Source organism: Nicotiana attenuata, unplaced genomic scaffold, assembly GCF_001879085.1.
Source record: "Nicotiana attenuata strain UT unplaced genomic scaffold, NIATTr2, whole genome shotgun sequence".
Lineage (NCBI taxonomy): Eukaryota > Viridiplantae > Streptophyta > Magnoliopsida > Solanales > Solanaceae > Nicotiana > Nicotiana attenuata.
Window position 1 is genome coordinate 114486 of NW_017673024.1, and position 19944 is coordinate 134429.

A 19944-nucleotide genomic window follows, 5' to 3' on the forward strand; every position below is an offset into this window, starting at 1 on the left:
ACTGGGTACGCGTTGTTTGCATACTCATACTACACTTGCTGTAACATTTTGTTGTACAGGCACATGTATGTCTAGTGGCCTTGTGGGCGTAGCAACGTGGTTAATACGTGGACTTAGGTGAGCTGCATCTTGTGTTACGATCCGCAGCCAGTAGAGTCTCCTTCAGAGTATTTACATTCTCTCTCCTGTCCAAGTTCTATTCCGGATAGATGATGTAGAGCCCGTTTGGATTAGCTGATTTAGAGTAGCTGATAAGCATTAGGTGCTGAAAGGCACTTTTAAGTGCTGAAGCTGATTTAAAAAATAAGCAGTTACGTGTTTGGATAAAAGTGCTGAAATTAATAATATGCAGCTAAAGAACCGGGTATATGAAGAGTTTTTATTTTAAAAAGAAGTATTTTAGGGATAGAATAGTAAATATTTTGGTCAAACTTAAACTGCTTATAAGCTGAAATTTGATAAGTTGGGGGAGACCAACTTATGGCTTTTGGCTTATTTTTGGCTTATAAGCACTTAACTTATAAGCACTTTTAATTTTACCAAATGCGTAGATAAGCCAAAAAGTGCTTATAAGCCAGTTTGACCAGCTTATAAGCTTAGCCAAACACCCTCGTATTTTATTTTATTTTTCCTAGTTGATGCTCATGCACTTGTGACATCGGGTTCTGGGATGATTATGGGTTATTCAGTATTGAGATTGTGAAAATATTATTATTTAATCTGGATTTTCCCCCTTCTACTATTTAATTGAAGTAATACTATGATTTCAACAATATTAAAAAGAGACCTAAATTAAGTACTTAATTGTTGGCTTGCCTGACAGCAGTGCTGGCGCCATCACGACCTTTAATGAATTTTGGGTCGTGACAAAGGCACATCAAGGAATACATTTGATCATTGAAATTATCATGTTACTTGCTTAGAGTTAATTGTTGAAACTAGAGAATACAAGAAGGACTAATCCAACATATGCAACAATAATAAAAGAGTAATGGAGTAAGAAGCACCCTAAAACCGTTGAAACATACGTTAAACTGCTTAGCAACCTAGAGAGTAAGAATCAGAACCTACATCCTACCTTGTTCCTCCATTTTCCTAAAGAAGTACATGGGCTTTGCTGCCAATCTCAACATGAATGCCAAAGAAAAATATTATCTAACTTAGTATGTTAATCAATAATATGTATAATGTGTAATTTAGTATATATTTAGGTACGGTATCAGTATTTTGGTATTATTTTTTTAAATATCAAATACGCCTAATACCAATTTATTTTAAAAACATAAAACTAAATACCATACCAAATAAAATACCATATACTAAAATTTTCAGTTGCGGCACGATAACTCGGTACTTACCATATTATGCACGGCCTTACTCGAGAGCATCTCTAGCCTAACGCAAAATACCTCTAGCACTTTTCTAACAAGTCTTTTAGAGGAATCTTGGCTAAAAGGGTGAGGATTTTAATTTAGTACTGGACAAAAACACTAAAATAGTCCCTGAAGTATAGGTGTACATCTATTTTTATCCATAATAACCAGTCTTGGAAATTAACGGTCCTTCAAGTTTGCAAAATGGGTCATTTAGTCCAGATAACTGATATCTAAATAAATAATGGAAAAGATCAAACCAAGTTAAAACTAACGTCTTCCACTCGCGAGGGTGTAGGCGTGTAACCTATTTAATCAATGAAATGGGTAAATACCATGGAAAGTCAAGCTTTAAGTTCTAGCAGAGACAAAATATGGCTGATGATTTCTTCTCATCTACCTAAGTCTTAGTAGACAGAATTACCCGAACTAGTGCTAGTGGGAGATAGAAAGTACAGGTGGAACCGTCAAGATGCGCACAAACTAACTCGAATACGATCCTTTTCATTTAATGTCTTACAAGGGAAACAAAATGGAAACACAACAAAGTGGAGCAGTGTGTTTGTATAGTGACAATGCTGCAGATTATGAATTCTTCCACCATCTCAAATGCCTAGCTGAGACTATTTCCTTAGTAGGCTACATTATGTACATTTTCCTAGGTATGAATTACACACTCCGCAAAATGATGTATCTTACCAATTTCATGAACCATCTGTTGATATACTATCTTTTTTCGTCTTCTCGAGCCAAGGGTATATCGGAAACAGCTTCGCTACTCCCTCGGGGAAGGGGTAAGGTCTGTGTACACACTACCCTCCCCAGACCCCTTCACTTGTGGGATTTTACTGGGTCGTTGTTGTTGTTGTTGTTCATGAACCATCTGCATCTTCAAAAAGTTAGGTGATTTTATCACCTAAGCCTTGCTGGACATAGTTAAAAGGTACATGCGTTAATGGGAGATTGTAGGTACCCGGTGAAAGATGTGAGCAAGTTGGCCTGGACAATATCGTTACTAGAAAAATCTTCAGCTGACGGGAACTGCAGGCGTTCCATATAGCACAACAATAGTAAAACTTAAAATGCTTCATAGTATCTTCAACCTACATTCTCAAACCAGTAATTACTTTCTAAACTTTAAAAAAACATTGAAGTCAAATATCAAGCTTGAAACTGGTCCAAAGACTACCAATGGCAACTTAGATAATTGAAGCAATTTCAAATAAGAAGGCACTCCAATAAAATATCAAAGAACCTATGCTTCAAGCCACAGTCTTCAGGATTTCTAAAGAGATGTCCAATTTCAAAAGGCACAACAAAATGCACAACAATGTACTGAACACTTGCAAAATCTAAACTTTTTTGGAACGTTAAAGATAGCCGAGCGTGTACAACAACTAAGGGGATTGTGATCCTATATAAAGAATATAAATCTATAACATATTGCAGTTGCTAACTTAGAACTATCTAACAGAATCAAATCTTATGATACCAACTCGTATGTGCCAGCCAATTACTTATCAACTACAAAAAACAACTGCGCTAAATTCCAAAAAGGTTGTAGTCAGCTATATGAATCCTCATTGTCCATGCTGTTCTATTACTCAATCTATAATTCTATATTGTGTCAGTCAATCTATTGTCAAGTTGGGTCAGATTAAAATTTTGTCTTACCTTCACGACATTGCTCCGGACTCCATCTTGTGATTGTTCTCTCTTCAACACCATAACCATCCAAGCAAGATGGAGAAGCTGCATGCTTTTTCTGTTCGACAATATTAAGAACAAGCAACGTTTTCGCTACACTTCCACATAGTCGAAGAGTGCACTGGAAGTCAGACCAAACCCTCAAGCGACCATTTGTATTACCATTTCGAGCAGACATAACAAGCACAGCATATTCAGAATGAACAAAAGCTGGATGATGACGATAGGCGACAAAGTCCACTCCATACTGAGACCCCAATCTGACCACCCAATTTTTACTTCTTAAGTGAGAATAAGCTTTATATAAAACAGGAAAATTTTCCCTCTTGGATGTCATATACTTCCATAACTCATCACTGTTCTGCTCACAGCCATTGTGGTTTACAATCTTGATGCAGTTTAGAGAATAGTATAGGTAGAAAGCTTCCTCCATACAGAGTTGAAACCATTGTTCATTATTTTCTGCTGTTACTCTTGGCCTACCAAAACATGCGCGATTCAGGAGGTTAGTTTGTACAACATCTGCTTTAAGAAGTAAACTCATACCAGAGAGCAGCCCTCGAGAATTTGATTGGATTAGAGAAGATTGAAGCTGGGAAACTATCTCTGAAATCGGATCTGCAAGAGCTTTAGCTTTAGCACCCTTTCCTTTCCACCTTGGTGCCATTACAACTGCCAGATTCCTATTTATAACTGTTAAAGAAACAAAGTAAAATCTGTAACCAAAAACGGAGTAGTACAGTGGACCATAGGCATGTAAAGTCTCTCTTGACAATGTTCCAAGATTTAAGTTAGTATATCTTACCAATCAATGATGCATAAAAAGTGCATGATAAGACCTGATGAGATAGATTCACAGCATGTCAACCTTTTTTTTTTTTTTTTTGCTCGAAGTATCTAGTATCCGAAACTACTGGTCTAACTAATCCAGATTCATAGGGAAAAGCCCACTAAGAAGGGTTGAGCAAATTGCTCCCTCCCTAAAGGTTTTCCATATCCTACACTTAAAACCCAAGACTTCTAGCCAAGGAAGCTGGAGAAAAATCCATTAAGAAGGAGGGGGTCCACCCCAAATTTTTTTTCATATTCTAGACTTAAAACTCGAGACTTCTAGTCAACGGAGGAGGATCTCTGCCATCCCACCACACCCCTCGGAATATGTAAAGAGTAAATAACTGATAGGATTAACAACTAAAATTAGAATCACAACAATATGTGATACAACAATCAGTGACCCATATTCTCAGTAAAAGTGTGCAATTTAAACTTTTTATATGTAACAACTTATTTACATTTCGTTCGGGCATGTGAAGAGGAGAGACATAGATGCTCTGACCAGGAGGTGTGAGAGGTTGTCCATGGCGGGTCTAAGGAAGGGAAGGGTATGCCTAAGAAGTATTGGGGAGAGGTAATTAGGCATGACAACTTACCGAGGATATGACCCATGATAGGAAGGTGTGGAGGTCGATAATTAGGGTTGTAGGTTGACAGATAGTAGTGTGTTCCTCCTAGGTTGACCAGTACTACTAGGACTATTTTTGTAATTTCCTATTTATGTTTCTTTATTATTGCATATTGTGCCATTCGCGTCCGTTACCATGTTACATTGTTGCTACTATTCGTTGCTACTTGGTTGCTATATCTTAACTGTTGCTTGAGCCGAGGGTCTATCGGAAACGGCCTCTCTATCGCTATGAGGTAGGGGTAATGTCTGCATATACACTACCCTAAATCAAACTGGGTTTTTTATTGTTGTTGTTGTTTGTATATATTTGAACTCCTAAAACTTCATTTTAAAACCTCGTGGAGCTTGTTCAGTTAAAGGATATTTCAGGCTGAAAACGAAGAGGGAAGCTGTTGCCGCTATGGAAACAATTCAAATTCAAAATTTCTCCCTTTTCCCCTTCAAAACCCCAAAAAGAAAAAGAGAAGAATGTTTTATTCTGGACATAAAACGCAAGAATTGAGCATAAAAATGAAGCCATTCTACCCAATTGAGCTATAAGAGCAAGACATTGAATACTTCATTCGCTCAGATAATTGCAAAGTACCTCGAAATTAACCCTGTCTTGAAAGAACATGGTGAGAAATTAGAGAGTTATAGGGTTTGAGAACGAACCGCAACAGATTGGAGGAAATGCCGGGCAATATTGGGAAGAGGATCAGCAGTCAGCCGTGGACGTTGTCGGGGATTTGGTTGGGAGATGAGGCACCTAGTTGGGCTCATAAGAAATGGAGGAAACAATGGACTAACCCCTATTTAGTATTTAGCCAATAGCCATCATTTCAAACTTTAATGGCTTTTTAATATAGAAATAAAATTTAAACAATTTTTTTTTTTTTTTTAGCTAAAACACGAAATAAAAAATTACGACTAGAGTCTGAACTGCCACCATTCAAATTCCAGAAAAAAACTACAGTTCAAAGTAACTTGACTATGTGTTTTTTTAGTTTTCCACTAGATGTTCGGTACTTATATTGGGTCCCAACTAAATTCAGATTCGGGTCGGAAAATTTCAAATTAGGAAATACAACGCTTCCTAACAAAAACGAGGCTCAAACCCGAAACTTTTGGTTAAATGAAGAGTACTTACCACTCCACCATCACTTTTATTGGTGACACATCACTTTTATTGGTGACACAACAACACCAACAAATCACAACCTTAATTGGTGACTCAACCCAACACCACCGGTATAATTCTATAAGGTCTGGTGACTCGACTACGTTATTTCAATAGCTTAGATGATCATTTTAAGTAAATAACTCCAAAACTGCACAAGTATTCGTATTAAAGTCTGACATTTAGTTTTCGTTATAACTATCTGGTTTTATTGCTTATGCAAGAATCAGGAGATAAAACCACATTACCAATGCCACACTTCAGTTATACACCACTCTTTGTATTAGTCATCCTCTTCTTTGTAATCTTAGGGATTGTTCGGTATTAGAGATAAAGATAATAATCTCGAAATAAAATGTAAAATTATTTTATCTTATGTTTTGGTTGAAATTTTGATTCCGGGGTACATCTTGCATTGGAACCAAACAATTACAAGCTACTGTAAATCTCATTCTAAATCCAAGGTGCATCTTGTATATTGGAACTAAAGGACGCCTTGATATCCCCCCGCCTAAGAAAATTACAGATGTCAAAGATATATAAACCAGAAGTCAAATTAAATTCTTCTAGATTACACAATATACAGTTTACACTATGTATATATAGGAGGCTTATTATATTCACAACAGTTTCCATTTTCCACCACAACTCCATCAATAATCCACCTCCGTAAAGAATGAATATTTAGAAAACAAGACTTGGCTGGTTGTTAAAAAATATTATCAGAGTCCCTGCATTTAGGCCAAGAACAAGCTGACATTATACATATCGATCACCGGGAACTTCATCCTAAAACCTTAATAAGTATGCCGGTAATTGTATAGGGTCGAGTTTGACCAACCCCGTCCTCAAAAGGGACACGACCTGTCATGTGGACAAAGGTCGGGTCCAAGGGACGACCATGTAATCACGTCGGCCCCTCTGTAACGAGCACTTTATCTTTAGTTTATATATTTTATCTTTGTATCGTAAATAGGAGAAAAGGGGAAATCCCTCCGCTATATAAGGGGGGTTCCCAACTGTGTAAAGGAAGGATTTTTTTTTCGATCAATAACATTGCTACTTACTCTCTCTATCTCTCTGTCTCAATTTCTTTCTCTGAAAAACGGATACCTCGGATCTTTGTAACATTATCACGCAACTTTGTCCTTTAACTGCTCCGAATCACCAAACCACAAAGGATTACTCATACTCTAGTGTCGATTATCTTTGATTACGATTTACCTCTCCTCCATATATTTGATTGATTTGCTTAAACACTGTTCGTTAACATTTTAAGTCAAACAATTTGGCGCCGTCTGTGGGGATTTCGATAATCAAAGTCATAGTTCACATCTAGAGTATCAGAAACAACGATCATTATCCCCCAAAAAACTCAGTAGAACCAGAAATGGCAGACAGAGAAGCTAAGCTAAAGATGATAGCTGATGTCTCAACCAACCTGATGGGCCCCCTCAACAAGGCCAGTAGAGAAGATGCTTCAAACGCAACACCGAGCAATCTTCCGGAGGAAAATGTATCGCCCTCCTCACTCGAAGATCTAACCATCTTGCATGAGAAGGGGACTTCGACACCCGCAGTAAAGGAAACACCCCCAGTAGTCAAAAAATTACTAGAGGAGTGGCTGACAAGCACCCTGAGCGGCCTGCTCGAGAAACCGTCTCCGGGAGACCCCAGCGATTCGCCAGCGGCAGCGACTACCGCAGCCGCCGGCGAACCAGGTGCTATGCGAACGAGCCGCGCTCATACAGACATCATCGTAAGCAACGATGCGCTCGCAACCATCCTAAGAAAAATGGAAGAAATGGAGAATGAGAATAAGGCATTACGTGACCAAATGAAAGAGCACCAGGAAAGGTAGACAAAATACCCGGTGCACCAAAATTACTGCCGAAACGCGACGTAGGACGTTTCGTCGAGCAACCGTACAGCGAGGAAGCCGCCCCTCATCCGATCCCAAAAACCTTCAAGATGCCCCCATATTTGAGAATATATGATGGGACCACGGACCCAGAAGATCATCTGATCCACTACGTAACCGCTGTGAAAGGAAATGACTTGTCAAAGGAGCAGGTGCCGTCCGTGCTGCTGAAAAAGTTCGGAGAAACCCTGACCGGAGGGGCACTAACATGGTATTCGCAACTGCCGGCTAGGTCGATATCAACGTTCGAGGAGATGGCGGACAAATTCGCTACCGCCCATGCGGGAGCAAAGAAGGCCGAAGCAAGGGTTAGCGACATATTTGCGATCAGGCAAACGACAGGCGAAGGGCTCAGGGACTTCCTGGCACGATTCAACAGAGTGAGAATGAGCCTGCCTAACGTATCGGAGGGAATGGCAGTTGCCGCCTTCCAAAACGGTTTGAGCAGGGACGGTTCGAAAGCAACCAAGAAACTACTCAGCCGACTCATGAAGTATCCCCCCACAACGTGGGAAGAGATCCACAACGCCTACTGTGCAGAGGTAAGGGCAGACGAGGACGATCTTAACGGTCCGACCCAGCGGCTAACGTCAGTACAGACGGAAACCAGGAGAGATCGACGCAACGACGGGCGACGGGACCCACTCCCACGGTTTAACAGAGAAAGGCATCAGCCCTACGTTAGAGCCCCTAACCCGCCTCCTCCGAGACACCAGGACGCCTTGCAACGACATACTGCTACGCTCCGGAATGAAAGAGGTATGCCTCCGTTATTATCTGCTCATAACTTTTGTGTCTCACCCTCAGAGATAGTATACGCACTGGAGAAGTTAGGCACGAAGGTACACTGGCCGCTAAAAATGAAATCAGATCCTAGTGCGAGAAAATCAAACGTCCTGTGCGAGTTCCACCAGGAACGGGGACACAGGACCGAAGACTGCATAGGCCTACGACAAGAAGTAGTCAGGATGCTGAACCATGGATACCTGAAGGAGCTGCTCAGCGATAAAGGGAGAGCCAACTTCGCCAGGGGACGCGACCAATCAAGGGCCGCCAAAACCGCCGTCCCCGACACGAACCATACAGATGATTGTCGGTGGTGGTGATAATTCGACAATCAACCACGTCAAATTCACCACCACGCACAAACTGAAGCGCGCAATCGCTCACGAACGGTATGATGACTTCGAAGATAGTATCACCTTCGATAAGTCTGATGCTGACGGTTTGTCTTTCCCTCACTATGATGCTTTAGTCATAACCTTACGCATTGCTGATACTGATGTAAAGAGAATTATGGTAGACGACGGAAGCGGCGCGTGTATTATCCATCCGAGAGTCCTCACGCAAGTGAGGCTTGAGGATAAAGTAATATCGCATTGCATAACACTAACGGGTTTTAACAATGCAGTAGAACGCACCTATAGAGAGATATCACTGCCGGTCCTGGCGGGAGGAGTTACGCTGGACACCACCTTCCACACCTTGAACTAGGAAACGGCTTACAACGTCATCATAGGACGTCCATGGATACACGCTATGCGAGCCTAACGAGGCCGAGTACGAGGCTGTTATTGCAGGTATAAAACTAGCCATCAAGTATGGAGCTCGACGACTCATTCTCCATTGCGACTCCCAACTCGTGGTGAATCAGGTCACTGGGACTTACCAAATCAAGGAGCAGAGATGCAAAAATCCAGTCAGAAATCTACAGATAATGACTGAGTTCGACGANGAGATCGGAGAACCCAGTCTGAGATACTCACACACCAGTGGAGCAGACAACGACGCCAGCAGGTTACAAGACCTGGACGAGGTCGAGGAACGAAGAGACATGGCCCACATACGAATGGCCGCCCAAAAACAACAAGCGAAAAGATATTACAACAGGAAAGCCAGGGTGAGACCGCTTAAAATTGGCGACTATGTTCTCAAAGCCAAAACACTGGCATCGAAAGATCCGAACGAAGGAAAGTTAGGGACCAACTGGGACGGGCCATACAAAATTACAGCGGCAACTAGCAAAGGAGCATTCCAACTAGAAACGATGGAGGCAAAGTTACTCTGAAACAATTGGAACATCGCCCATCTCAAGCAATTCCACTTCTGAAAGGTGTCTCCCGAGTCGTACTCTTTTTTCCTTACCCGAGTTTTGTCCCAATTGGGTTTTCTCGGGAAGGTTTTTAACGAGGCGACGAAGGGGACACCCGGTGGAACAAGAAGCACGAGTTCACCACGTGGGCCAACATGGTGAAGGGACTACCCTAGTATCCCCGTTGTTCTCCATTGTATGAATAGAATTCTCTTCTGTATGAATAGAATTCTCCATTGAATGAATAAAGATCTCCATTGTATGAACATGATCTCCATTACGCAAACAAGAAAACAGTTGACACCAGTTCGACCTCGCTCGAACTAGGACTCGGGCTAAGTGCCTTCGCCATTAAAATAGTGCAGTTCGACCTCGCTCGAACTGGGACTCAGGCTAAGTGCCTTCGCCATTAAAATAGTGCAGTTCGACCTCGCTCGAACTGGGACTCAGGCTAAGTGCCTTCGCCATTAAAATAGTGCAGTTCGACCTCGCTCGAACTGGGACTCAGGCTAAGTGTCTTCGCCATTAAAATAGTGCAGTTCGACCTCGCTCGAACTGGGACTCAGGCTAAGTGCCTTCGCCATTAAAATAGTGTAGTTCGACCCCGCTCGAACTGGGACTTAGGCTAAGTGCCTTCGCCATTAAAATAGTGCAGTTCGACCCCGCTCGAACTGGGACTCAGGCTAAATGCCTTCACCATTAAAATAGTGCAGTTCGACCTCGCTCGAACTGGGACTCAGGCTAAGTGCCTTCGCCATCAAAATAACGTAGTTCGACCCCGCTCGAGCTTCGACCTCGTTCGAACTTCGACGGACATTACTTCGACAAAAGTCAGAAGCATCCTGACAGCTAAGGTCAGCGATATTAGGTCGACCCCAGTGGAACCACGGCGCGACAACTTGACAAACGAAAGGCTCTACCAAAACGAAACAATGCGACGAACAAACAGACAATAAAGGAAAAATTATATTACAACAAAAATCACATTTACATTCACCCCCACGAGCGGGTCGTAATACACTGTGCAAACAAAAAACGTACATATACATACGGTCAAGATTGCCCATCATCCCCCGAATGGTAGACATCACTATACCACGAACCGGATTCAAGATGGTTGATATCGTCGGAAGCAAGCCCGCCCCCATCGGGAGAGTCGGAATCGTAACCGCACACTTCACGAGCTGCACGAGCCTCGTCCCTTCGTCTCTGGACTTCTTCCTCGGTAGCCCGGCCCGCAGCATGAAGCTCTCTGTACACATCGACCTTGGCTTCTGCAAAAATCCACATCTCATGCGCATTACAACGCGCAATTTGTACAGGCGAAGGGCGGGAAGCAGAAGGTCGTGAAAGCCTGTGAATCTCCGCCGCTTTGGCATCAAGCTCAGCAGTCAGCTCCGCCACTCTAAGTTGCAATTCGGCGTTCTTCGCCGCCACCACCGGCTCAACTCGAGCTCGTCATCTTTGGATTTGAGGAGCTCCTCTAACTCGCTGTTGCGGGCTAAAACCCTCATCAGCTCGTTGTCCGCCTCCTCCAGTTCGGCTCCCCTGCGCTCCGACTGGGACTGCCCCCTACCAGACTCTGCTTGATGTTTAGAGCGGTACTTCCTATATTTCTTTAACATCTTCTTAAAGAGGGCAGTCCGCTTCCGCTCACGACGTCCCCTCTCCACCTCCAGTACTAGGGTCTATAAAAGAGAAAAAGTGAGCGAATACACCCCAAACCCACCCGACAATAGCACGAAAGGAAGGGAATAAAAAGTACCTGTAAAGCCATGCCTGACACCCTGCGAGACAGCTCCACGTCGCCTACCCTACTGAGTGTCCTGCTTTCAGGGGCAGCACACAGCAAAGTAAAGGCCGAGGCGGCCTGCTCACTATTCGACAGAAGATTGAAAGTCGCCGGAATTGTAATGCGACGGTCAGAACCTTCCGTCGTCGTCTCTACATGGGTCAGGCCGCCCATAAACTCGTCGACATCTCCCTGAGCAATGTCGGATTCCGACCCTTCTGCCACACCACTAGGCCCCTCAACGTTGGTCGATGGCCGTCCCCCGACAACCCGTGCAGGGCTAACGCTTGGAGCGATATCCCTCCGTTGAGCCGACCCCCCCCGAAAGAATGGCGTCGGCCATGAACACGCGCCTAGGAGTTGGTCGAGGCTGACGCACCTCACTCCTATCTTCAGTCGCAACTGCCTTGCCCTTCTCGAGCCTCCTCCGTTTCCTCTCTGGCGACTCTTCGCCACCAGAAGGTTCGTCCGCTGGGTGAGGGGCCGGTGCCATTGGCGTTAGCCCCCACACCACCATGGTCGCTGAGGTAGCCCCTTGCAAAGGGGTAGAAGAAGGATCCCCTCGAGAGGGCTCGACCAGTATGTCTCGATCGTCTGAGGCGGCATTAGCTCGCGTTAAAACAGGGGGCGCCGCCTTTTTTCTCGAAGCCCCACGACCTGTTGCAAAAGGAAAAGTATACATAAAGAGGGGACGAGTGGGCGAAATCACGAACTACGCACGACAGAAATCGGAAATTTACCTGAAGAGACTTTTGGGTCGTAGCGCTCCATGAAAGCTGGCCAAGTACGGGTCCCCTCCGCGTGGGGTAGCAAACCAGCGACCCATCCCCTAAGGTTGGCAACAGGCCGGGGTGGATGAGCCATAGCTGCAACATAAAGGGTTAGAACAGCAGCGGTGGAAAACAAAAATACGTAACGGACTGAGACACTTACGTTTTGGATTCCACCTCTCCGGGAACCCGACGGGATTGGAGACCAGGTGCTCGGTCCTGATGAAAAAGTACCTACGCCAAAACCCGCGGCTGGACCGGTCGTCAGTCTTAACCACCAACCCCCTCGTACCACGACCCCGTAAATGTACCATGGTCCCCCTCATATAACAGGCACTGAACAACTGCAAGAGGTGATGGACCGTAACGCTACACCCGCCAACTCCGCATACGTAGTTAATAGCCGAAGCATCTTCAGTGTGTACGGCGTAAGCTGAGCCGGGCAGACATTATCAAACCGGCAAAACTCCTCCGCCAACGGAAAGAGGGGAAGGTTGTAGCCTATCGTGAACGGGTATTCATAAAAGGCGCAAAATCCTGGCCTGTGAACGGTCACACGATCCTCCCCGGCCAGAATCATCTCTACGTATGCCGGTACATTATACTTAACGCGGAGATCATCCAGATGGTTCTGCAACGACTTGGAAATCTCAGGGACCGGAGTGGCGGAATCCTTACTAAAATCATTCTGTGATGAGGTGCGTTGAGGCAGCAGCGCCTCCACGGTCAGAGGACTCATATCCTCTTCTCCCTCCGCCGCACCATCATCAGAAGGCGAGGGCAGATTTAATGGTGCAGCTGCCGGAATCATCTCGTTGCCGCGGCAAGGTTTAGGCATGGTGGTGATAACGGAGGAAGATCTATGCACGATATAGGGAAGGGGATTCTCGCTCAAGAAAAACGCATCGGAAAAAGGAAATATATCCTAGGAAGGGAGTGTAAGTAGTTAAAAGTTCCGGTTAAGTTAAACCTTTCCCCTATTTATAAGGATTGGGAAGCGCAAGAATAGAAGAATCAGAATTTGAACCAGCGCGGGAAACCAAGCGCCGGAATTGCTGAGTTCCTACCTCGAGAATATGCGTAATGATGACATCTGCAGTTGTCGATGTCACATCAGGGAAGGCGCCACGCCTTGACGGCCTGACTGTCATGATGACTGCCTCCTATATGTCACGTCACGGTCCCCTGGCGGGGTCAAACTCCCTAAAGAACGAGGGCATCAATTTCGCCCATCAAGGACACATCGTACGGCGACCTCGACGAGCGGAGGGACTAACTGTATAGGGTCGAGTTTGACCAACCCCGTCCTCAAAATGGACACGACCTGCCGTGTGGACAAAGGTCGGGCCCAAGGGACGACCATGTAATCACGTCGGCCCCTCTGTAACGTGCATTTTATCTTTAGTTTATATATTTTATCTTTATATCGTAAATAGGAAAAAAGGAGAAATCCCTCCGCTATATAAGGGGGGTTCCCAACTGTGTAATGGGGGATTTTGGATCAATAACATTTCTACTTACTTTCTCTATCTCTCTGTCTCAATTTCTATCTCCCTCTTTCTCTGAAAAACGGATACCTCGGATCTTTGTAACATTATCACGCAACTTTGTCCTTTAACTGCTCCGAATCACCAAACCACAAAGGATTACTCATTATCTAGTGTCGATTATCTTTGATTACGATTTACCTCTTCTCCATATATTTGATTGATTTGCTTAAACACTGTTCGTTAACTTTTTAAGCCAAACAGTAATCTTCTAGTTGTTTATGTTTAAGCCCAATTATGAGAGGAACTATACCAAAGACCGCTAATTGTGCAGGATGTGGATGGAAAATTCATGCGATAGACTTTTCGCCTCCAATTAAAGATTCTTCTGGTGTTATCCAACTCCTCTCAGCTGCACAAGGCTGGCCAAGTTTCTATCAAAAAGATGGTTTTAGTTGTTAGAATCATAAGTATATTAAATCATTAATGACAATGCACATTCATCTGAAAGTACTGTAAACATCGATACATCCAAAAAAGGGCAGCCCGGTGCACTAAGCTCCTGCTATGCGCAAGGTCCGGGGAAGGGCCGGACCACAAGGGTCTATTGTACGCAGTCTTACCCTGCATTTCTGCAAGAGGCTGTTTCCATGGCTTGAACCCGTGACCTCCTGGTCACATGGCAGCAACTTTACCAGTTACGCCAAGGCTCCCCTTCCGCCAAGGCTCCCCTTCCAAACATCCAAACATCATGGATCAAAAAGCCTTATGCAATCATGATGGTACATTTTCTATATTAGAGAAAAAGATATTGTACAACAAATATGACAAAAAGAATTGTGAGTAATGTCAGTACTTTAAAATATGCTAAGCATACTGTTCAGGAAGTGAATATATTCTTGTGTAGACTATGTCCTTTATCATGTTACAGAAAGACATGGCTTACATTCTTAAGTATCTTTTGGATTTGCAATCCACATTTCATTTGGAGTATAGAGTTTATAGTTATTTGATTCTGAACCGTAGTTCAATTACCAAGTACTACACAGTTTATACTTACATTTATGAGCTTTAAACTAATGCATGTTGTTAAAACTAATACCCTGTGCATTTGCATAGCTTGATTTATAAAATGTAAAAGCAAAACTGGCATTCAAGGATATCTCATTAGGAAAGCTAGAAATTAAGCTTCTGGCTTTAAAAACACATAATAACTTGCTATCTCAATGTGGAGTAGAAACCGAAAAATTCCCAAGAAATATCAAAAATCCACTTTTACCATATTCAACGAATAATCACTTTCTCGCTCTAACTCGCGCATCATCTCTGTCGTCAACCCAAACCATTCATCAATCCAGGCAAAGTAATTACGATGACTTTCCAGGAAAAGAGCCCTTTCCCCCTGAAAAAAAGTTATATGAAGGTTAGGTAGAGAAAGAAGAGAAGAACAACATAATATTGTTACTCATGTTGGTTGAGAGGACAGGGATCGTAATTGAAGAAGCTTCAAAATCTTCCAAAATTGAGAACTTTAAATGTAAAACCAAGAGAAGCAGTTAGGAAGCAAATTCAGCTCAACCCTTACAGCAACGGTACTCCGCCAATCTGCTTGATGACACTATCAGATAGTTAAACAGTCAAATTTAGTACATAACATTCAAAATTGGGCCAATATTTTTAGTGATCTGCCACAATCAAACACTGAATGCACCAGGATCTCATTCTAAAGAGTTTCTTTCTGAGGATGAAAGTCCCTTAAAAGAAACTAAATGACTTCTTCTAATCTCAATATGTTCTCTAACCTCCTTCAATCTATCTCGGTAATATGAAGCTCAGTATTTCAACAGTCACTGAATGTTTCAGTTTCTAAGAGAAAGCAATTTTACCATATATTCTAATAGCTCGGACTAGCTTAACTACTTGCTAGTGCACTAATACTGTTCAGAGCACACAGGATATTGTAATTTCTATCCAACAGACAATGCAGAATACATATCAATATGCCACAATGCACAAATTTAATGGTCACTAACCATAAAGTCAGTCAGTATTGATGGAATCGGTTCCACCAAAACCACGAAAATGATGCAGTCCAAATTATGACTCAAGTTTTGAAGCCTTGGGTTCGTTTCAATCAGAAAATGTACCAGATAAGACTTCTAAGTTTGAATCTTTAGAGGATAATTTAAGATGCATACCGCCATCAAAGCTTGCTCCAATTTTCCCCCAAAGCCCCAGTATGGAACATCTATTGTCACCAGTTTGTATGCTGTCATAACGGGACTACATTGGTCCTGAAAATACCAAGTAAGTCTCAAGTTAATAGAACTCTTCTTAATATAGGTCGGCGAGTAGAAGTCGAAATGCATATTATTGAAATCTTCAAACCCTGAAGCAAACGTTCAGTTCCTGTAGTCCATAGTTTAAACATGAAAGGCAGAAAAGCTTGTTAAAGTTATACAGTAGTTGAAACTTCAGTACAAGGGAAAAAACCCCTCATGATCCCACTTGGAAGCAAATAAAACTTGAGTTTCAAGGAAATTTAGCTAGCGTTTGGCCATAGATATCCCTAAATTTGTTTAGTAAAATCTGAGTTTGGGTGAAGTTTGGTTGAAGATAGTAAATTGTAGTTTGGACATTACGGTTTTCAAAACTATTATTTTCCAACTTTATTTAGGAAAACNTGTATATAATTCCCAAGTTTGGGATTTTGGCCCTAAAATCAAGCTCAATAGCTGATTTTGGGATTTGAAATTTGGGATTCGGGATTTGGCCAAAATATGGGCAAAATTTATGGCCAAACATGAGTTTCGAAAATAAATCCCAAATTTATTTTGGCAAAACTCATGACCAAACGGGGCCTTAATTTCATCAATAATATCTTTTACTAGGTTTTATAGAAGCTTCTGATAGGCATTCTTCAATTCTTTTCCCCTCAATTTCTAAGGCCCCGTTTGGCCATACATTTTGGCAACGTTTTTTCAAATCTTTTTTGAAAACATTGTTTGTTCATAGATTAATGATCTATTTTTGAAAAATTTCTGAAATTATTTTTCAAGTTCCCAAAATCTAGTTTAGGGTAGATTTTGGGTGAAACTTGTTCTCCCACTCACAAAACTTCAAATTTTTTTCAAATAAAATGCATGTCCAAACGTAACTTCAACTTCCAAAAATTATTTTTCAAAACTACTTCAAAAATTATTTTTTCAAGTTTCAACTAAATCTACGTCCAAACGCTAGCCAAGATTGAGGTTTCTGATACCACAAGGATTGCTCAATCTTCTTTTTTATTTCTAGCAAAACCAAAACTTTTTTTTCTTCTGGCTAGACCACTCATGTGTCTGGATAAATCAGTCATATTTTCAGAACTGAATAATGTTAGATATAATAACTTCAGAAATGTACAGTCTATCTGTTTTAAGTGTAAACAAAAAATGGAAAGTAGCAATCGAGAAGTAGGCAATAAAAATCGAAGATATCCAGTTTGCAATTGTAGCCAAGTCCTCTTCTCCCTTTATAGTAAGTTTCTATTTTTGCAAACTCAAGAACCTACCCAAGAGAGAGAACCAAGTCCTAGTAGCTATACATTCAAAGAAAGGGGATGAGACACACTAGCTCTCTAATGTTATTGAAAGAGAGATACAAACCTTCCAGCCCTTTAAGAGTGGCCCACGATCAGTCCTAGCAGATTTGAACTTAGACAAATCGACGGTGCTTCTTCCCACAATGTAACACCAATAATCACTTGCAGCTGAAGCAATATCGATAATTTCCACCTGCCTGGCTGCTAGTTGTTGCTTGCTCAGACCGTGCACCTATATTTCCGTTGCTTCTTAAGTCCATGTCATAAAAACAATCACAATAACCTTTATAAAAGAAATTGTATATATAAAAATGGAAAACTGATGTCATTAGTCTATTCAGGCACGAATTGCAACATTTCAATTCCCACAAGCATGATTATTCCAACTGCATTGAGCACTGTAGCAAGTACATTAAACTTACATTTTCAGAGTATCCATTATCAGCTTTATGGATGGTGTCAACGGTCATTATAAACTTCGAAAAACCCGGACACTGCAAAAAGAGAACTACTGAGTATCTTTGATACTACACTACTCACAAGATACTTCCACAAAGTACAGGATTGATGGAAGGTCGTGAATGTTATTACCTTAATAACTGCATCAGATGATTTCGTATTCCAGACAGAAACCAGTAAATCGGTTAGTAAAAAACTATAACGAAGACTTGTATTGCTAACTAAAAGAGAATATTCTTGTAAGCATTGCAATTTGCTAGTATGAACACGAACCTGATCTACATTTTGGATAAGCATTCCAAGCTTCCTCTCTCACCACAAGGGCATTAGGAGATGCAAATTTAGTCAACCAAGTTGGAGCTTTGCTGCAAATGTAGGGTGACTTGAGTCGGACAAAACATGCCAGTACAAGAACTTTGAATAACTAGTGCCTCCATACACAAGAGGGGTTGCTCAGATGGTCAGCACCCCAACCTACAACCCAGGGTCGTGGGTTCGAGTCACCAAAGGAGCAATAGCTCCAACAAAAGGGGTTGCTCACATGGTCAGCACCCCCCACCTACAAACCCAGCGTCGTGGGTTCGAGTCACCAAATGAGCAATAGCTCCAACAAAGGGAGTTGCTTAGATGGTCCGCACCCCCACCTACAACCCCAGGGTCGTTTCGAGTCACCAAAGGAGCAATACTCCAACAAAGGGGATCAAAGGGAATAAAAAAAAATGCCTCCATAACAAAAAACGTACTCTAAGATCACCAGAACATCCAGTTAATAATTCTGATATAACTATGGCTCAAATTGTTAAATCAAGCAAAAAAGGCAACCTACCCCTGTTAGAGAAAAATCCCTAACTTCTCAAGCAAATAAAGACCTTTTAGTTTTGTTACTTAATGCCACTACCACTTACTAAATCAAATCAAACAAAATAGAGCAATTCGCGAAATGAATTGATATCAGCAAAGTTTTACTTTATGCCTATTTGAAGTTACCTCTGTTGTTGCATTTTCATGACCACATACATCTGTGCTATTTCATACTACAATGCCAATACAAAAATTGATGCCCATCAAACAGTTAAAACAACATATATTGAAATTATCCTCAAAAAGTTGTTGAATTTGCGTACCTCTTCAAGTGACAAAGGCATTACAATTCGACTTCAGAGAAGCATCAAATGACAAATAAGTCATTGGTCAAGGAAACATCAAAATGAAATGGAGCTTTTTTTTTTTTACCACACTAGTGGTGCAGCGGATGGGACTGCTCTTCCCTCAACAAGGGAAACAGAAGTCCCGGGTTCGAGAAGTCCCGGGTCCGAGACCTGGGCATAGAAAAATCCTTGATAGGGAATCAAACGTTTAAAAGTTTAACTCATCATCTTTTGAAACAACTGACATATATATATATACACACGTATATCCTTCACGAAATTCCTGACTTCGTTGGATTAGTACATGCAAGCATGATTTAGGATTGCCTTGATGATCATCTAGTTATCAATATTACTTAAGCATGGATAAAATATAAACATAAACAAGCACCGGTAAAGGAAGAAAAGTGGTAAATTAACATAAGGAAAAGAAGTAAAAGGATACAACTCTTTAATTAGAACCATTCTCTACTTCGAAGTCAGTTGGTTAAGAAATTGAACAGCTATTACTTCAAGAAGCTGAGTAGCTGAACAACGTAACTCAGGTGGCAGAGGAGACGGAGGGACGGCGGTTGAGGTGGCGGGTGGTGAGAGAGAGAGAAGAGTATAGAAGAAAGGAGAAAGAAGAAAAGAAACGTTAGTTTTTGTAGCTAGGTGCAGTGAATATTATATGTTGGAATACGTAAGGAGTTGAGAAACGTGTCTTGTTCTGTTATACAGTTTCTCTGCAGAAATTGGTGCAGTGACCAAACTTGAACCTTTTATTTTGTTGAAAAACAAAAATTGGAAAATGAAACTTGAACCTTCGTTTAGAAATAAAAGAAGAATCTTCGCAGAGGATTCTATATTATGTGATGCGGAGTAAAAATTAACGTGAAAATAGCACAAGCTAGTCAGTTTTTAAATTGGTAATTGAAAAATAATTATTTTGCAAAGTCATTAAAAAGTAATTATTGTTTTGCTGCAATACGAAAAGTTCCAGTATATA

The 19944-nt window shown here is 41.8% G+C and overlaps 2 protein-coding genes across 10 annotated transcripts; one reads left to right on the forward strand and one right to left on the reverse strand.

Moving 5' to 3' along the window:
- Positions 1 to 1846: 1846 nt before the first annotated feature.
- Positions 1847 to 19591, reverse strand: LOC109215229 (tRNA-splicing endonuclease subunit Sen2-1-like). 9 transcript variants are annotated; one of them, XM_019379249.1, is made up of 12 exons: positions 19402 to 19591; positions 18933 to 18963; positions 18796 to 18842; positions 18082 to 18173; positions 17941 to 17948; positions 17772 to 17843; positions 17414 to 17581; positions 15965 to 16060; positions 15046 to 15168; positions 14080 to 14200; positions 3627 to 3773; positions 3468 to 3559 (listed from the first exon to the last, which is right to left on the reverse strand). In XM_019379249.1, the coding sequence occupies exons 1-10, from the start codon at positions 19419 to 19421 to the stop codon at positions 14117 to 14119; spliced, it is 741 nt and encodes a 246-aa protein (XP_019234794.1). In that variant the 5' UTR covers positions 19422 to 19591; the 3' UTR covers positions 3468 to 3559; positions 3627 to 3773; positions 14080 to 14116. The 9 variants fall into 9 exon arrangements, with proteins under 9 accessions (XP_019234799.1, XP_019234797.1, XP_019234796.1 ...); XM_019379254.1 differs by lacking the exons at positions 14080 to 14200; positions 15046 to 15168; positions 15965 to 16060; ... (5 more) ...; positions 18933 to 18963; positions 19402 to 19591 and adding exons at positions 1847 to 2256; positions 2347 to 2414; positions 5200 to 5359 and having other exon boundaries at positions 3048 to 3773; XM_019379257.1 differs by lacking the exons at positions 14080 to 14200; positions 15046 to 15168; positions 15965 to 16060; ... (5 more) ...; positions 18933 to 18963; positions 19402 to 19591 and adding exons at positions 2226 to 2256; positions 2347 to 2476; positions 5200 to 5358 and having other exon boundaries at positions 3048 to 3773.
- Positions 7676 to 8731, forward strand: LOC109215226. The gene is made up of 2 exons (XM_019379246.1): positions 7676 to 8384; positions 8433 to 8731. Exons 1-2 carry the CDS (start codon positions 7676 to 7678, stop codon positions 8729 to 8731), a joined length of 1008 nt encoding a protein of 335 aa, XP_019234791.1.
- Positions 19592 to 19944: the final 353 nt, after the last annotated feature.

What these genes read in the sequence shown, in the direction of transcription:
- LOC109215229 (XM_019379249.1), bottom strand. Translation starts at nt 19,421, where the DNA reads ATGGTTCTAATTAAAGAGTT. An exon ending in ATAATGGATACTCTGAAAAT is followed by an intron (nt 17,582 to 17,771) that starts GTAAGTTTAATG and finishes ACGGAAATATAG; the next exon opens with GTGCACGGTCTGAGCAAGCA. An exon ending in TGGAGCAAGCTTTGATGGCG is followed by an intron (nt 15,169 to 15,964) that starts GTATGCATCTTA and finishes ACTTTTTTTCAG; the next exon opens with GGGGAAAGGGCTCTTTTCCT.
- LOC109215226 (XM_019379246.1), top strand. Translation starts at nt 7,676, where the DNA reads ATGCCCCCATATTTGAGAATATATGATGGGACCACGGACCCAGAAGAT. An exon ending in TACGCTCCGGAATGAAAGAG is followed by an intron (nt 8,385 to 8,432) that starts GTATGCCTCCGT and finishes TCTCACCCTCAG; the next exon opens with AGATAGTATACGCACTGGAG.